The sequence below is a fragment of the Sphaerodactylus townsendi genome, unplaced genomic scaffold (assembly GCF_021028975.2).
Source record: "Sphaerodactylus townsendi isolate TG3544 unplaced genomic scaffold, MPM_Stown_v2.3 scaffold_18, whole genome shotgun sequence".
Taxonomy (NCBI): domain Eukaryota; kingdom Metazoa; phylum Chordata; class Lepidosauria; order Squamata; family Sphaerodactylidae; genus Sphaerodactylus; species Sphaerodactylus townsendi.
Window position 1 is genome coordinate 4255776 of NW_025950341.1, and position 15695 is coordinate 4271470.

Genomic DNA, 15695 nt, shown 5'->3' on the forward strand with positions numbered 1-15695 from the left:
AGCCTCCCCCTGCTCCATCCTCAACATTTACAGGGATTTCCAATGCAGAGTTGGTAACCCTACTGAGAGTCTCACTGCCAACCCTTTCTTCCTCTAATCTGGAGAACCAGGTCTCATTACCAACCAATCTGGAGAACCAGATTTGATTTCCCCCTCTGCCGTATGAGCTGTGGATGTTTATCTGGTGAACCAGATTAGTTTGTGCACTCCAACACATGCCAGCTGGGTGACCTTGGGCTAGTCATAGTTCTTTGGAGCTCTCTCAGCCCCACCTGCCTCTCAGGGTGTTTGTTGTGAGGGGGGAAGAGAAAGGAGTGTATAAGTCCCTTTGAGTCTCCTTACAGAAGAGAAAGGGGGGATATAAATCCAACTCAGAAGTTCTGTATTACCAGACAGGGTTCTCAATGTAATCAAACGCTACCAAGTGAAAAAACACTGTTCGGAATTCTTCCTTAGCGGAAAAGGGCTTTAGTGGGGGGAAGAAGAAGAAGAAGAAGGAGGAGGAGGAGGAGGAGGAGGAGGAGGAGGAGGAGGAGGAGGAGTTTGGATTTATATCCCCCTTTTCCCTCCTATAGGAGACTCAAAGGGGCTTACAATCTCCTTGCCCTCACGACAAACACACTGTGAGGTGAGTGGGGCTGAGAGAGCTCTGAAAAGCTGTGACTAGCCCAAGGTCACCCAGCTGGCATATGTGGGAGTGCATAGGCTAATCTGAATTCCCCAGATAAACTTCCACAGCTCAGGCAGCAGAGCGAGGAATAGGATGTAAAGGAATAGGATGTAAAAAGGAATAGGAATAGGATGTAAAAAGTTGCTTCAGATCATCCCAAAATATTTGGGTGCCGGAAAGGGGAAGTTAAGAGGAGGAACACGTGCAAATAGCCAAAATGAAACCTAAAGCAGATAGCTTTTTTCACCAAAGGTCCCCAAATGGTAGGGAGTATGGGGAGAGTAGAGGGGTTTATTACGTGGTACAAAAACTGTTCAACAGGTTGCCACTACACTTGATACGCCATAAAATTGTCTTCTCCACTAGCTGAAGTGCAGTCTAGGTAGAAATCACATTTTCCCAACTGAAGAGTTACTGTTATATCTGTCCCAAACCTCCAAGTGGAGCATTCTAGAAAAAGACATCCCCGGGAACTGGTGGATGAATTCACAAATCTCCTGTCATCTTTATCCTGAACAGGGTACAGTTTGGTTCCCACTAGCTGGAGACTTGGGAGGCGGGTGGGTGAAGACTGAAGGGTTTAGGCAAATTGGCTCTTAAAAGCCAATCGATACACTACCCTAAAACAGATCCCCATGGGGTAAAAGCCCAACACTCTCAGTCAACACACTTCAAAATCTTCCTCAATCTGTCTCTTCAGCAACAAAACTGCTTCTTCACACAGCACCACATATCTGCTGCAAACAGCAAACTGGAGCAAGACCCAATTGTTCTCTTCTGAACATTGGAACTTAGAATTTGGAACTTGGCAGTGTTAACAATGGCTAAAGCAGGGGCCAGCTAATACTCTGACATTCAGGTGTCCAGCCAGAGGGAAGACAGGGAAAGCCCTCTGCCAACCCTTTCTTCTACCTGTAAACTTCTGCATTTCCTAGAATGATATTCAGTGTATGCAAATATACTGAATGAAAAGAAAGGTGTTTCAGATTCTTCCCCAGAGAAAACAAATGTATGGAGCTAAAGGGCATAGGATAAAAGTGATGGTTTCAGGTAATCCAGGAAAGCAAGAAGCATCAGTGCTGGAAAAAGGAAGGAGGATTAGGCGGAAGAATGCGTGGGTGCAAATGCAAACGTCAAAAGCAAATCTAAACACGAAAGCTACCTAAAATCTCTCTGTAGTATCTACGCATGTTAAACTCACACGAACTTGAAAAGCTGCTGCATTTAGAGCTTCTGTGTACAACTCAGAGACAGGCTGCTCTCTGCTCTTCTACGTGCTTCATGTGAAGTGTACGCTACAGTTTCTGTGGACTACACATTTCAACGAGCTGGCAGAACTCCCACCTGATATGTGGGGGAAGTCACTTTGATAGTCAATTTGATTTTTCCAATTCAGGGGGAACAGCCAATTGACAGTAAACAAAGTTAGGGAAAAGGCAACAGGAGATTTTTGCACCACAAACCTGCAGACTCCATTATATTTTTTTTCTGAGTTCAAGGATGCTGCCAGAATGAGATAATCATCTATGGAGAGCTTACTCCGTGAATAATGTTCAGAATACAAGGGAAATGATTGTAGGTGAAGAAATGGGGGAAATTACTAAGAGTAGAACAGGGTCGTCATGATAGGAAGTGAGCAAGAGGGGCTGTGTTAGCTTAACATGTGTGTGGATTAAAGAACTGTTGAGGTGTCAGATCTTTTGCTAAGTTTCCCTGTTTGTGCAACGGAGCATAAATAGGTAGGGCTTGCTGGGACTAGTGTGTAATTCAAGCTGCAGCAGAGTGCTGTATTTGTGTGTGCTTACTTCACTGGAAAGGCCATTTTTCTTTCGCATGCACAGTACAAAGTCTGAAATACAACATCTCTTTGTTGACAACAGACATTTTTACCTCAGCTTCTGTTTGTCTTGCTTTTTTGACAAGGAAACCATCTCGCCTCTATCAATTTTCCTCATCCCTCAGTTTCTTTTGGTATGTTTATACCCAGGCAAAAATCCATAACCTTTTAAAAATTCTGCTTAAATTACCTGGAGCTGTAAGAAAGGAGGGCAATTGAGATAGAAGATCCTTTGGGGTTATAACTAGCTCCCTGAAACCACCATAAGCTCCTTCAAGCCCTGACGGATACTTGAGCAGAGCCATTTTTGAACACTTAAGACCCATTAAGGTAATAGTGGTAGTATAGAAACGCACCTAAGCCTGGGTCAAAAACTGAGAGGTAAGGAAAATTGACATGGGCAAGGTATGGATAAACTGATCCATAGTAACTAGAATCCAACCTGATGTTAATTTTGTTGCTTGAGCACTGGGACATAGTATTTTGGCAACTCAGATGCCAGCTTATAAAAAGAAATGCTTGGATCCCACCTACCTGATCCCATTCTTGTCCTCATAGCAGTTTGGTGTTGAAGCCTGGGGAGAAAGGGTAGCCCAAGTGGAAAGACCACACAAAGAACTGCCATAGGACAAAAATCAGTCTTCTCGTATTTGTTGCTCTGCAGTAATCACTAAAGTTGCCAATACAGCCAGCATATCCTTGGGCATTTTTTTTACCAGGGTCTGTTGTCCAATTCTCTTTTACCCAAACACTGTCTCTCACATCCAGTGTTGCTGGCTTAAATGTTTGCTTGTTTTTAACGGTTTTTTAAAAACAGGTTGCTTGTTTTTAACGGTTTTTGAAAACAGTGTTTTGTGTTTTCGAAAACAGTGCCTTTAGAATGGAATTTTGAGGGAGGGGATTAGTCAATATTTAAGAAGATGGGTTGGCTGGATAACTATGGTGAATTCAGTGGGATACTTATGATACCAGCTGCAAGAGCAGGGGCTTGCACAGCCTTTCAGCCCAGTTGGCATAAAAACGAGGATATTGGGATAACAGGCTGCTTTTTGTGACACAGGAATCAGGAAATTATCAGTTCCATCAAAATACTTGTGAATAAACCTGCATAAGATCTGGCTATTAGTGTATTAATTCCTACATGGTAGTTCATAGGAACGTTCCAGGAAGATCTTCAGATTGTTTAACATTTAAGTTTTGACAAATGAAATGGCAGAAATTATGAATGTGACTCCCAGATTCAAGTGGACAAGAAAATGGACCTCTAGATGAGTCAATCCTACTGGTGGGCATCAAAAACATGCAGGAATTTAAACAAACAAGTTATAAAATGATGCACCAGGTAGAGAAAGTGGATAGAGGGACCTTCCTTCCATAACAGTACAATTTGAGGACACCCAGGGATGGGCAATAGGTGCAAGGTGGACAAAAGGAAATACTTCTTTACCCAATGAAGAATTAAATTGTAGAATTTACTGCCAGCGGAAGACGTAAAGATGGCCACAAGCAAAGATGGCTTTAAAAAGAGTTTAAATAGATTCACAGATGTCCATCAAGGACTACTAGCCATGGAGATAGAAGGAAACCTGCATATTCAGAGGCAGCAAACCTCTGAATGCCAATCAAATGACATAGCATCAGAGAAAGCCTTAGCCTCTGGGTCATGTATTTTGGCCCATCAGGGCAAACTGGTTGGCTGCTCTGCCAAACAGAACGCTGGACTAAATGGATTGCTGACACAGAAGATCTTTTCTTATGTTTTTGTCTTTGAGGTTTGCTGATACTATAAAGCATAAGCCTTTCTAAAAAGGGCCAGAAAAAAATAGCAACAAGCAGCAAAGATGCCCTTCTGTTGTGCAAAATATTTGGTAGGGTTTGTTGAGAGGCTTAAAGCTAATCCATAATTTACAACTGGATTTTCCTCTGTGGACAAGACAATTCTGGAAGCAAATGAATACAATAGTGACACGGGAGTGCAATATCCAGAGATGTACGACTGTAGCCCTCAATTCAATTTCTCCTCTAGTCAAGTTAAGTCAACCTTTATTGGCATATCAGCATAAAAGACAGATAAAAATATATCCATATATAACATAACAGAACTTGAGAATCAGCTGCAGTACTATAGAAGTCTTACTCTACATTTGTAGATGCATCTCAATAACAACATGTAGAAATTTGGCTGTTGTCTTGGTTTTATTATCAACATCACTGTTCAACAGAAATAAGATTTTTTGTTGGTCAGATGAACTTTTTGCTTTGCCAGAAATTGCTGCAAAAGATTTAGTCTGGTTGAGTTTCTCTAATCTTTCAGTATGAAGCACTTCCTTTGGTGTCTCTCTACTAGGGTCTGTTGTCCAATTCTCTTTTACCCAAACACTGTCTCTCATGTCCAATGATGCTGGCACACAAAATTGCTGGCTTGGATGTTTTCCTGTTTGTTTGTTTTTAGTGGGGTTTTGTGTTTTTGAAAACAGAACTCTTCAAATGGAATTATGAGAGGACGGAGGGAATCAGTTAATGTTTAAGAAGATAGGTCAACTGAATAACTGTGGTGCATTCAGTCAAACCAAGGGAAACTGAGAATTGAGGACCACATGGTTTCCTACTTTGTCAAATGGAGAAGTGCTTCAAGAACTGTTTTGTCATTCTCTGTGGGGCCATCAGAAGAGGTTTAACCAGACAGTTGGCCATAGTTGTTTGCTAATACTGCAATTGACACAAGGTACTTCAGGTGAGGATGGTTCAGAGCTGTTGCAAATTCTAAATCCACTGTGCTGAGGGAGAACTTGGCTTCTGCACAAAAGTTTAATCAGCAGGAGTTTACTGACTGCATTATTCATACTTATTGCTCATATCCACACCTCCACCCCAACATCACAGCAAATGCTTTCTCAGAACCTCATTACTGAAAAATGTGTTACAAAGAAAACATTTGTTGGTTTAAACGGTTTTAGTGTACAGTCTTTTGATGTAAACATTGCTTCTAGCTCACTAGGAGAAAACCCAAAGGGCTTTGATCTAGTTAGGTCTGTCCTGTTATTCAGTGATGATGCTAGAGGTGACAGCAAGCATGCTGCCCCTTGAGAACTTGGAATGACACAACCAATCTGAATGGGCAGTACTGACTTTGATGGACCAGAATAAAGCAGTTTTATGCATATTTGAAATTGATAGGCCACAACCCCAACAATGTTTTATCTCATATTTTTGGCAAACAGAGCTACAATCAAAGCTCCATGTAATTGGGCTGGCAAATGTATACTTCTGTGACAAGGAAAGTTCAGTTCTGCAACCTAAATAAGTCATGCAAATCTATGTATCTTGTCTTACAAGAGGGATTCTGTGTTGCTTGTTATGGAAAGGAGCAGGGAGGTATGTGAACACTGAATCTACAGTCCTGACTAATGCAAACTGTATTCAGCTACTCCTCTGGCTTTTGACTTCAGAAGACATTCTCCACAGACTTTCAGGGATGTTTCTGTAGACATTAGAAACAAGATCTAAATCAAAGTGTCAATTTTAAGTCCAATACATTTACTGAAGGGTTTCCTGTACTCATGGAATCACAGCATTGACAGAGCCCTGGCCATAGCATTACCATTCATCAAGAAAACCAGGTTCTATGCAAATCAAATAACTTATTAAGGCATCATATGGACCCTCCTATGGTAACCTCCAATTATTTGTTTATCTTTAAGGTAGCCAACAAATGGCAGCCAAATCTCTACTCCTATGCAAATTTAGTGTCTTGTTTCTACTTATATCATATCTTTCCCTCCTCTTTCCCTCTTTGCAAGTTAGATATCATCAGAAGGGTTCAGATCAAAATAAATCTTCCCCTTCCAACTAATATACCCAACCAGACCTTTCATAAAAGCACCCCAACAAGAAACAACAGGGTATACAGGACTACATTAGTGGTATCTTCAGACTAACCTGAGCTGCATTGCTGATAATATCTAAAGCAGGGGTGTCCGATTCACTGACTACAATTCCCGATTCACTGACTACAATTCCCAACATGGCCGATTCACTGACTACAATTCCCAACATGGCCGCTGCTGGAATGGCCATGAGCATCTGATGCACCGGAGTTGGACACCCCTGATCTAAAGAGTTGAGGCATTTCAATTGCCTGTTAATATGAAACTCAATGCAATCTTAACAGGAGTAACGAAGACTTACTTAATTGCTTGAAAAGCACCAAGAGCCTTGAGCTAAGCCCGTTGGCAGGCAGGCACTAACCAGCCACTCCATCTGCTAAAGGAACGGCAAGCTGAACTGAACCACTTGATAGCACCGTGACCAGCCATCAAACAAAAGCGCACCAATTGATTCAGCACCTAGGCAGATTCACCAGGGAGCCCACTACATGCATTATATTTACTTGGCATGCAAGCAGGATGAAATTGTGACAGAGATTCTTAAATTGTGTGTATGCCAATCTTCAATATTTTGCTCTTTTTTTATGCCTGGGCTCTCTTTTGAGTTTATTCATCGGAGACAGCTGAACAAATTAACTAAATTAACTAACAAATTTAAATTCTACAAAACTAGTCTACAGGTTATAGCAAAAGCTACACAATTTGGTTAGTGGAAGGATCCTTGGGATACTTGGATCCACCCCCATAACATACAGATGAATCACATTTAGATGGTTCTGTTTAGCCATTTTAAAGTATATTCAATGATTAACAAGGTCCCTTTCGATTTGACTACAGAGCCAGCATGGCATAATGGTTAAGAGCAGCAGACTCTAATCTGGTGAACCAGGTTTGATTCCCTGCTCCTCCACATGAAACTTGCTGGGTGACTGAGGGGTAGTCACAGTTCTCGCAGCCCATGTGGAGATAGGCAAAGGCAACCGACCTCCAAACGTCTCTTGCCTTGAAAACCCAACAGGGTTACCATAAGAAAGATATGACTTGAGGGCCCTTTCCACTACCATCACAATGGGATAGAAGAGGGACATGTAAACACTTGGGAGGGGTGATATGCTCCAAGAGGAGGAAGTATTTTGCTACAAAAGAAGCAAGACACACCTTTTTCCAAGAAGAGGAAGAGGAAGAGGAAGAGGAAGAGGAAGAGGAAGAGGAAGAGGAAGAGGAAGAAGAAGAAGAAGAGGAGAAGAAGAAGAAGAAGAAGAAGAAGATGAAGAAGATGAAGAAGAGGAAGAAGAGGAAGAAGAGGAAGAGGAAGAGGAAGAAGAAGAAGAAGAAGAAGAAGAAGAAGAAGAAGAAGAAGAAGAAGAAGAAGAAGAAGAAGAAGAAGAAGAAGAAGAAGAAGAAGAAGAAGAAGAAGAAGAAGAAGAAGAAGAAGAAGAAACCACCAAATTCATTATACCAACAACAAAGGTTAAGGAAAGACAGGAAATAAATGAGAACTTCTGGCTACAGCATCTTCTCCGATTCTACTGCCTGGCTTTAGAAGGCAGCTTGAGATACTTCATTTCCCACCTATGCCAGTACATGCAAGGATTCTGTGCGGCTATCAATCGAAAGACATTGGGGCCACAATGATGGTAGAATCAGGAAGTAAACTGCTGAAGTTCAAAAACAGATTTGAGAAACTGTGTCTTAGAAAACCGTGTGCACGATGATTTTAACCAGAACTCTAGAAGCCTAATGTAAAGGCTTTTCTACTTCCCATTACATATGTGATAGAGCTGGAACTGGTACAAGCACTACCATAGCCAAACAGCTGTTCAAAAGCTGTTGTACATTCAGTCTCTCACCTCCTTCTCTTTGTTCAGCAGCACAAGTTGGCTGTCAGTCAGAATGGAGTACTTGGTCTCCCATATCACAGTTTCAGAGTCGGGGGACTGGCCACAAGATAGCCGGTGAGTTGGCGGTCCTTTCACATCTAGACAAAGAGAGGGAGAGGAAAATAAGAGGGTACGGTTAAACATGTCATCAGTTTTATTCGTCATGCTCTCAGCAGCTATTCAATTGCTTTATGAAATGAAGAACAGCATTTCAGCGGTTAAAGATAAGGACTGGACCTCATAGAAAGCTTCCACTAATGAAATGGGTAATTTTTTTTGCTGATTTCCACCTCCTGCAGCAGAACTCAGACACCCACCCACACACCCACACACCGATGCTCATGGGGGGAGGAGTCCCCTGTCCATCCAGGAGCAACATTTTGAAAATAATTTAGGGGTGGGAGGTAAGACAGTCCCATTCTGCTGATGGAAATCCATTCTGTCACTGAATACCATGGAATCCAGACTATGATCTTGTAACTTGATTTATAGATCGCGAAATGACCTGGCTAGCATGATCTCATCAGATCTCAGAAGCGAAGCAGGGCCAATGCTGGCAAGTGTTTGGATGGAAGACCTCCAAGTGATACCAGGGGCGTGACATGAAGGCAGAAGATGGCAAATGGTCTCTGAACATCTCTTGGCTTGAAACCCCCCATCAGGGGTCACCATAAGTCAAATGTGAACTGATGGCAACTAAACGACATTATGTGTCAATTATTAGTTTATTGCCGATGCCAAAAATTGTACAGTTGTAGCAATACAGTACTATCTACATCAGGGGTGTCCAACTCTGGCACTTCAGATGTTCATGGATTACAATTCCCATCAGCCCCTGCTGGCATGGCCAACAATTGGCCATGCCAGCAGGGGCTGATGGGAATTGCAATCCATGAACATCTGAAGCGCCAGAGTTGGACACCCCTGATCTATATCATCCAAGCTTAGACCTGTAGCTGTGGCTAAGTTTAAGACACACTGAAAACAAAGCCCCGCATGTCGCAGTTGCACAAACATCTTCACTAGAATACCTGCCAGCCCCTCCTCAAACTCTTCTGCAGAGTGGCAATTATGTTATTTCTAAGATGCTAAACTCTAAAGTGTTAAACAAATTGTTCATTTCCCTTTTCACTGTGGACCAGAATTGTTCCACAAAAAGGAGAATTAAGCCAATTTAAGCATAGCTTCACCACTAGGGGGTGGTGAATCCACAGCCACAGCAGTTCCTGTTTCTAAAAGGGATCTACAGGAATAGATAATACACCAGAACAAATCATCATGGTTTGGAAGTACACCTGGAAGTACAGACACTGAGAAACACCAAAGAATTGAGACTCAAGCACCACAAGTTTGCCTCTCCTGCCTGATATACCTGTTCAGTTAAGTTGCCTTTGGCTAAGCCCCAATTTTTTTATTTGTGTGCAGTTGCTCACCATAGACCCCTTTCTTGAGACCAAAAATTCAACAATGGAAGAGTTCAGTGCACATCTGGAAAGGCAAGTAGGAATAAAATCAGAATGTACCCAGATCCTCTCTCACCACTGCCCTGAACTACTGGTAACTTTAGGTTATGCAAGCCACACCTTATCAGCCTCAAACTACTGTTTACCCCTTGGAGATGAGAATACTGATCTACTTTCCAGTGTTGTAAGGATTACACAATAGTGGGCTGTTATCCAACCACAGCATTAAGAAAAATTAAATACCCTTTTCTTAGGAAGGGGCAGCAGCAACACATGCGGGAGGAATCTGCAGAGGAAGGGAGGAATTGGTCATCGGGACCTTTTTTAAAAAATCCATAAATGCACTGTTGAATTTTCTATTGGTCTTATTATTTCTCCTTTTGCCATTCCTGGACTGGCTGGCTTCTGTATCTCCAATTCGAAGGTCCTAATCTTTCTTACTCTCCCCTGAGCCCTTTGTCATCTCCAGTTCAGACTCTTTCCCCTCTTCAGGTGTCCCTTAAGAAGTGACCTGTATTGACCTCAATGGGAACTCTCATCTCTCCCCCCCCCCCTTCCACTGGCACTGGTCACTCCCCTTTTCTTTTGTCAGTGACAATCCAGGACCAATCTTGTGCAAACTACCAGCCTTCCGCATACTACTGACACCGCAAAGGAATACCAGCATGCTCCTTGTGCTATTTATGGGCTAGGGTCTCCCAATTTTATGCTTGCCAGCTATTCACAATTGTTATTTATGTCACAACTCTAAGAATGTTCTGGTTAAGCATTCCATGGCTTGTGTTGCTTGTGGTATTTCTGCTGTTCATCCCTGCTGTATCTAATGTAATTTTTTTTTGCTTCTCTGTATCTTGAAATAGGATAACTGACCCACCCCTTGGAAATATAGAGCTTTCTCATGTATTATCCTCACAGATTGAGAACAAAAGGAGCTGCCACAGGAATAACAATTTCGCAGGTGAGTGGAGCGTTAACCAAACATTACATGGACAGTAATGCATTCTATTTTCCCCCATATAAGCAAATATAGGAATGCAAGCAACATATTCAGTGGTATAAATATTTCTCCTAGATCATGAAGCCATCAAAAGTTGATCTGTGAGCCTATCATTGGATAGGCTATTATATCTTTACTGTCCCTATATTTTCAGAGAAGATCAAACCTCTGTTCACTTCAACTTTCCCTGCTAAATTAAGAGCACATATTACCCCCGTTCGAGAATCGCTTGATTTATAGCACGTTTGAAGCGACAAGCCCATAGCTTGGAAATCAGAATTTAAATTAGCTAAGCTTGTAAGTATCTGTTTCTCAACGCTAGATGGCACCTTAACTTCTTCCCTCTGAAACTGCAATTTCTCTCTGAAAATCTCAACTATTATAAGAAAGGACTTTTATGGCTTTAAAAAAATGTTAAATGGAGTGTCATGAACAAGCCTGGGTGAAATGTCTTTGTGAGAAACCACGGGCATTCTTTGTGAGGGTCTGTATGTATGCCATTTGTCTTGTTACAGCTGATCTATGTGCCCACTACTCCTGAGACAAAGGCTACCCCAAGCTTTTACCTCATTAAACCCCCATGGTACCAAAGTGTCATTTCTGAAACAGGTTCTCTTTACTTTTGACTTTCAAAACAAAAGAAGCCAACTTTACTTCCCCATACTGCCTATTAATGCACAGCTTGTGTATGAGGAAGCACTGCAAACACATTTAGAAAGAATGGCTACTGTTAGAAACCTAAGTCAAGGAAGCTGATGTGTCCTTCCAACACCATGACGAGGGGGAAAAACCCTGAGATCTTTAAACATGCTCACATGAATTGTGAACGCTTGATATACTCAGAAATCTTTCAAGTCTTAACAATGGCGTCTTGAGTATTAAGTGCAACTTAAAGAATAGTTGGCATATTTACATATTATCGCAAGGACATCATCAAATCTCATAGACAAATCTGACCTGTCATTGCGAATTTCACTTTTTTGCAACCGTAGGTTCAGGATTACATACAACAAATAAATGCCTATGAAAATCACAATTTTTAAAATGCCCTTCATGTTGTTTTGCTTTCTTTTGGTCATCCTATGAGAATCCCCTCCCCATCACCAGGCAAGTAGCACTGAATCAGACAAGACATGGCATATAGAACATGAACAGCATATTTATCAGTTGGTTTTCTCAAGTTATTTGTACAATGAAAGGATAAATCCAAGACAAATAGGTGATGCTCAAGAGATGCAAAAAAAGTATCAAGACAGAACAATTTAGCAATAAGAACTTCTGAAGCATCATCAACAAACCTTTCGATCACTTATTTGCTCAGAATCTGGTTTAAATACAAAGGAAACATTTGGCTAACTCTCAAACCACTGCTTCGATTTTTTTAAAAAAAGGTTTATAATCTAAACAGTAAGTTGTACTTATAGAGAAAGTAGATACATATGCAAAGATGAATTAGATCAAACTCAAGTTACATGATAAACATTCAGACACCTCTGTGGTCTGAATTTTTATAATAAAAAGTTTTATTAGAAAAAGCTAGAACAGGAGTCCCCAATCTTTTTGACCCTGTGGGGACCTTTGGAGTTTGGTGGTGGGTGCAACTACAAAATGATTGCTGCAAGATGTGGAGCCACAAAATGTCAGAGAGTAAGGCTGTGCATAACTCTAAGAGTAACTCTCCAACACTTCGGACAGAAACTTTATTTAACAGGATGCCTTTCTGAATGAATGTATTGTTCAAAAACATTTTCTTGCATGTAGACACCTTACTTTCAGTCATGCAGTAAAGAACTGTAAGCTGTGGTGGCTCCTGTGCTAAAGCAACTTTTTAAAAAATCTTCACGGCCAATCAGATCTCCAATGGCCAAGTGGAAGCCCTACTAGGCAACATCCCTACTCAGAGGGTTCGAAGAAAGATGTCAGCAGAGGTGTACCGGGGGGAAAATAGCGCCTGGGGCAACAGCAGTTCTGCCCCTCCTCCCCGTGTCCCCCTTACCTTAGCCGGTGGCGGAGGTCCTGGGCAGCCTGGCAGGGCCGGACCTGGTGGAGCTGAGCCAAGGGGTGCGTGGTGGGAGAGATTGGCTGAAGGAGCAGCCTGGCTACCACATAGGTAAGGGGTGGCTGGAGGGCGATCAGCTCACCTTTGCCAGGCCTGAGGTGAGGGGTGGCTGGCTGGCTGGTCAGCAGCCAAGAGGCAGGCAGTTCCCCCCCTGGGTTGGGCCTAGGGCAGGGGAGCACCTCTGAAAGGAGCCTGGCTGGAGCTGAGCATACCAGGCATGGCCATGCAGGCAATGAATGCGGGGGGAGGAGGGGTGTGTGTGTGCTGATTTTCCATCCCCCATGTGACTAAATGGCCGGTGGCCGGGGACCCCTGGGTGTCAGCAAATGCTGTGGCACTCACAGCTCCCCTAAATTAGAAGATGGCTGCCAGTTAAGAAATCTAAGCACTGGAACATGCTGTGATTATTAAGCACAGGAGGAATTTAGTTTCCAGAATGTATACAAGATCTTTCTAAGTTTCTGCCATGAAATGGGTCATGCATTAAGAATTATATGATAACCAGGGGCCAGATTTTGAAAAGCTAATTAATTTTAATATTTAAAACTAGTTACAGAGATATAGTGATAATTTCATTGTAGTTAATCAAGAGAGAATTAGTTCAAGTCAGCATACACGATGGGGCATCACACCTCCCAATAATTGAAGACTTGGCGTAGATTTATGATAGAAATACTTAATTGGAAGCTTTCCTCCCTCATGTGTGTCAGAATTATTCAACAACAGAAATGTTTAAAATAAAGACAACATGGTGTTGAGGATTACAGAAGTAAAGCTACCAATGAACCCATTAATATTCTGTTACACCATAATTAGATTATGTAATTACTGTGCGCAAAATGACTGAGTATAACAGTGAGAATAACTTATGCAACATATTGGGGAGTATTATCTACTCAGGTGCCCAGCTGAATTGAAAAATAAAAAATGCTGTTATGTCAAAATTGGCAAGTGTTTTCTTATGATGAAAGATAGCAAGGCAAGGATGTAACCTTTTTCTCAACAACAAATATAACTTATTAATTATTGGTATAACAAGCCAATGAAAGAGATCCATGCATTTACATTATTGTTACGAAACTGCTGTACATTTACTGACATAAATATGTCATACTGTGGGATACAGTGGAAATAGAATGTATTAGTAGCTAGTACATATATTTTAATAAATACAAATCTCCAGTTCATTGAAAGTAGCAAGACAACTTTTCAAAAACAAAAATCTCACTCCACAATTTTTTTAAAATGGGGTGAAGTATTGCAAACAATATACTAATCAACCCTAGCTGCATAGCTGCAAAAATTCCAACTAAATGTCCTTCTGTTTCCTGTATATAAGTCTTAGCTACAGAAGAGTGCATAGTTCTTCCCAGGAGAGGGGGTTTTTTTAAGATGGAAAAAAATGGCCCAATGGATCCTGGGTAAAGTCTATGTAATGCCTGAATTGTCAGTAGACAGATACAGGCCATCATATGCCAACAAGCAAGCAGTAATAGAGATTTCTATTTTTTTCAGATATACTGCCACTGAACATGGAATCACCATTTAGTCTTCAAAGCTACCGACAGATCTATTGGCCATGCATTTGTCTGCTCAGTGTATTAAGCCATATCAATCAGTAAATTCAGTATTTAAACACAATGCCATTGCAAAACAAAATAGAAGTATTTTGTATTCCCACCCTCAGCATTCCCATGACTTTTTAAACTCGATCATTCCTAAAGGGGAAGTTTATTTCTACAACATTACACAGTAGACAAGTATACTGAAAGCAGGCCTAATAAAGATGAACATTGGCAGGGAGAAGGTATTTTTGCCCATGTGAAAATACCCTGGATTTATTAAAAGTTGGTTTGAAATCTTGTTGTAGTTGTATAGGTTGTTGAAAAAAATCTGTTTTATTTTTAGCACTGTTATCAAATAATCATTACATATGAACAAACTAAACTTCTTTTAGTCCTCTCCTTCTATTACTACTATACTCAATAACAGACAGCAAAGAGAATACTGCGGGGAAAACAGGCTCACCTGCCTGTCATCTTCAACCAGCTGGAAACTGAGAAACAAATGTTTTGAGGCTAGCTGTGACATAAAGTAAAATTTAAGTTGGCAGCACTTACAAACAATTTGAACTCTCCGTTTTACAATGTAAGGAGGACTAGAATTTATCTCCAATACTGTCTAGTGTCATAACTCACCTAAATTGTTTTCCAGCAGTAAAACATTTATGACCGAAACTATATATTGATTGTTCCAATGTCACATCTAAGAATCACGATCACAAAAAGGAAAATTCCAGTGAGGGGATTCAGTGAGTGAAGCTAACTGAACTGGAAGCGTTTCTACCTGCAGGATGCCTAAATGGTGGGCATGTGTATGGAAACAGACCAAAGTTGTGCAAGTGAGCAAATCTGAGACCCAACTCCCTTTTCAGCTTTGTCTCACAACTTTATTCCCTTGGTTCCCATTTCATCGTCTCCATGGAACCTTGTCTGTGCTCGCTACACCATTTCCCCCTCACATCTGGCCTCTTCCCTGTCCTATCCAGTTTGGGGGCACCTCTGTGGTGCTAATATCAAAGGCTTTGAGATTTCAACCCACCCCTTCACCATTTTTACTACAGCTGTTGGTTGCTAGCCTCGAACATGGTTTGAGCTGAAAGCTAGATAAAGGCTACTAATATCATAAACATACTGTTTTCTTTTCTTTAAAGCTGGAGATGAAACTCTGTTCTCTTTATGCAGTACTCTCCAACCATTCCATACCATTAATTCCAGCAGGAGACTCCAAAAGGGGCAATACAGGCTCAAATGGCATCATATACCACACACTTTGACCTACTAGCTCAGAAACCTTCACACCAAATATCTGAACAATTTGACAAGCCCACCAAATATGAAGT

At 41.4% G+C, this 15695-nt stretch overlaps 1 protein-coding gene across 5 annotated transcripts in view; it reads right to left on the bottom strand.

Moving 5' to 3' along the window:
- RASAL2 (RAS protein activator like 2) overlaps positions 1 to 15695 on the bottom strand; it is a 319429-nt gene that overhangs the window by 158704 nt on the left and 145030 nt on the right. For all 5 annotated transcript variants that reach the window (XM_048482483.1, XM_048482478.1, XM_048482477.1 and 2 more), the window contains exon 2: positions 8245 to 8372. In XM_048482483.1, coding sequence (XP_048338440.1) covers positions 8245 to 8372 — 128 coding nt within the window. The remainder of the gene's footprint in view (positions 1 to 8244; positions 8373 to 15695) is intronic.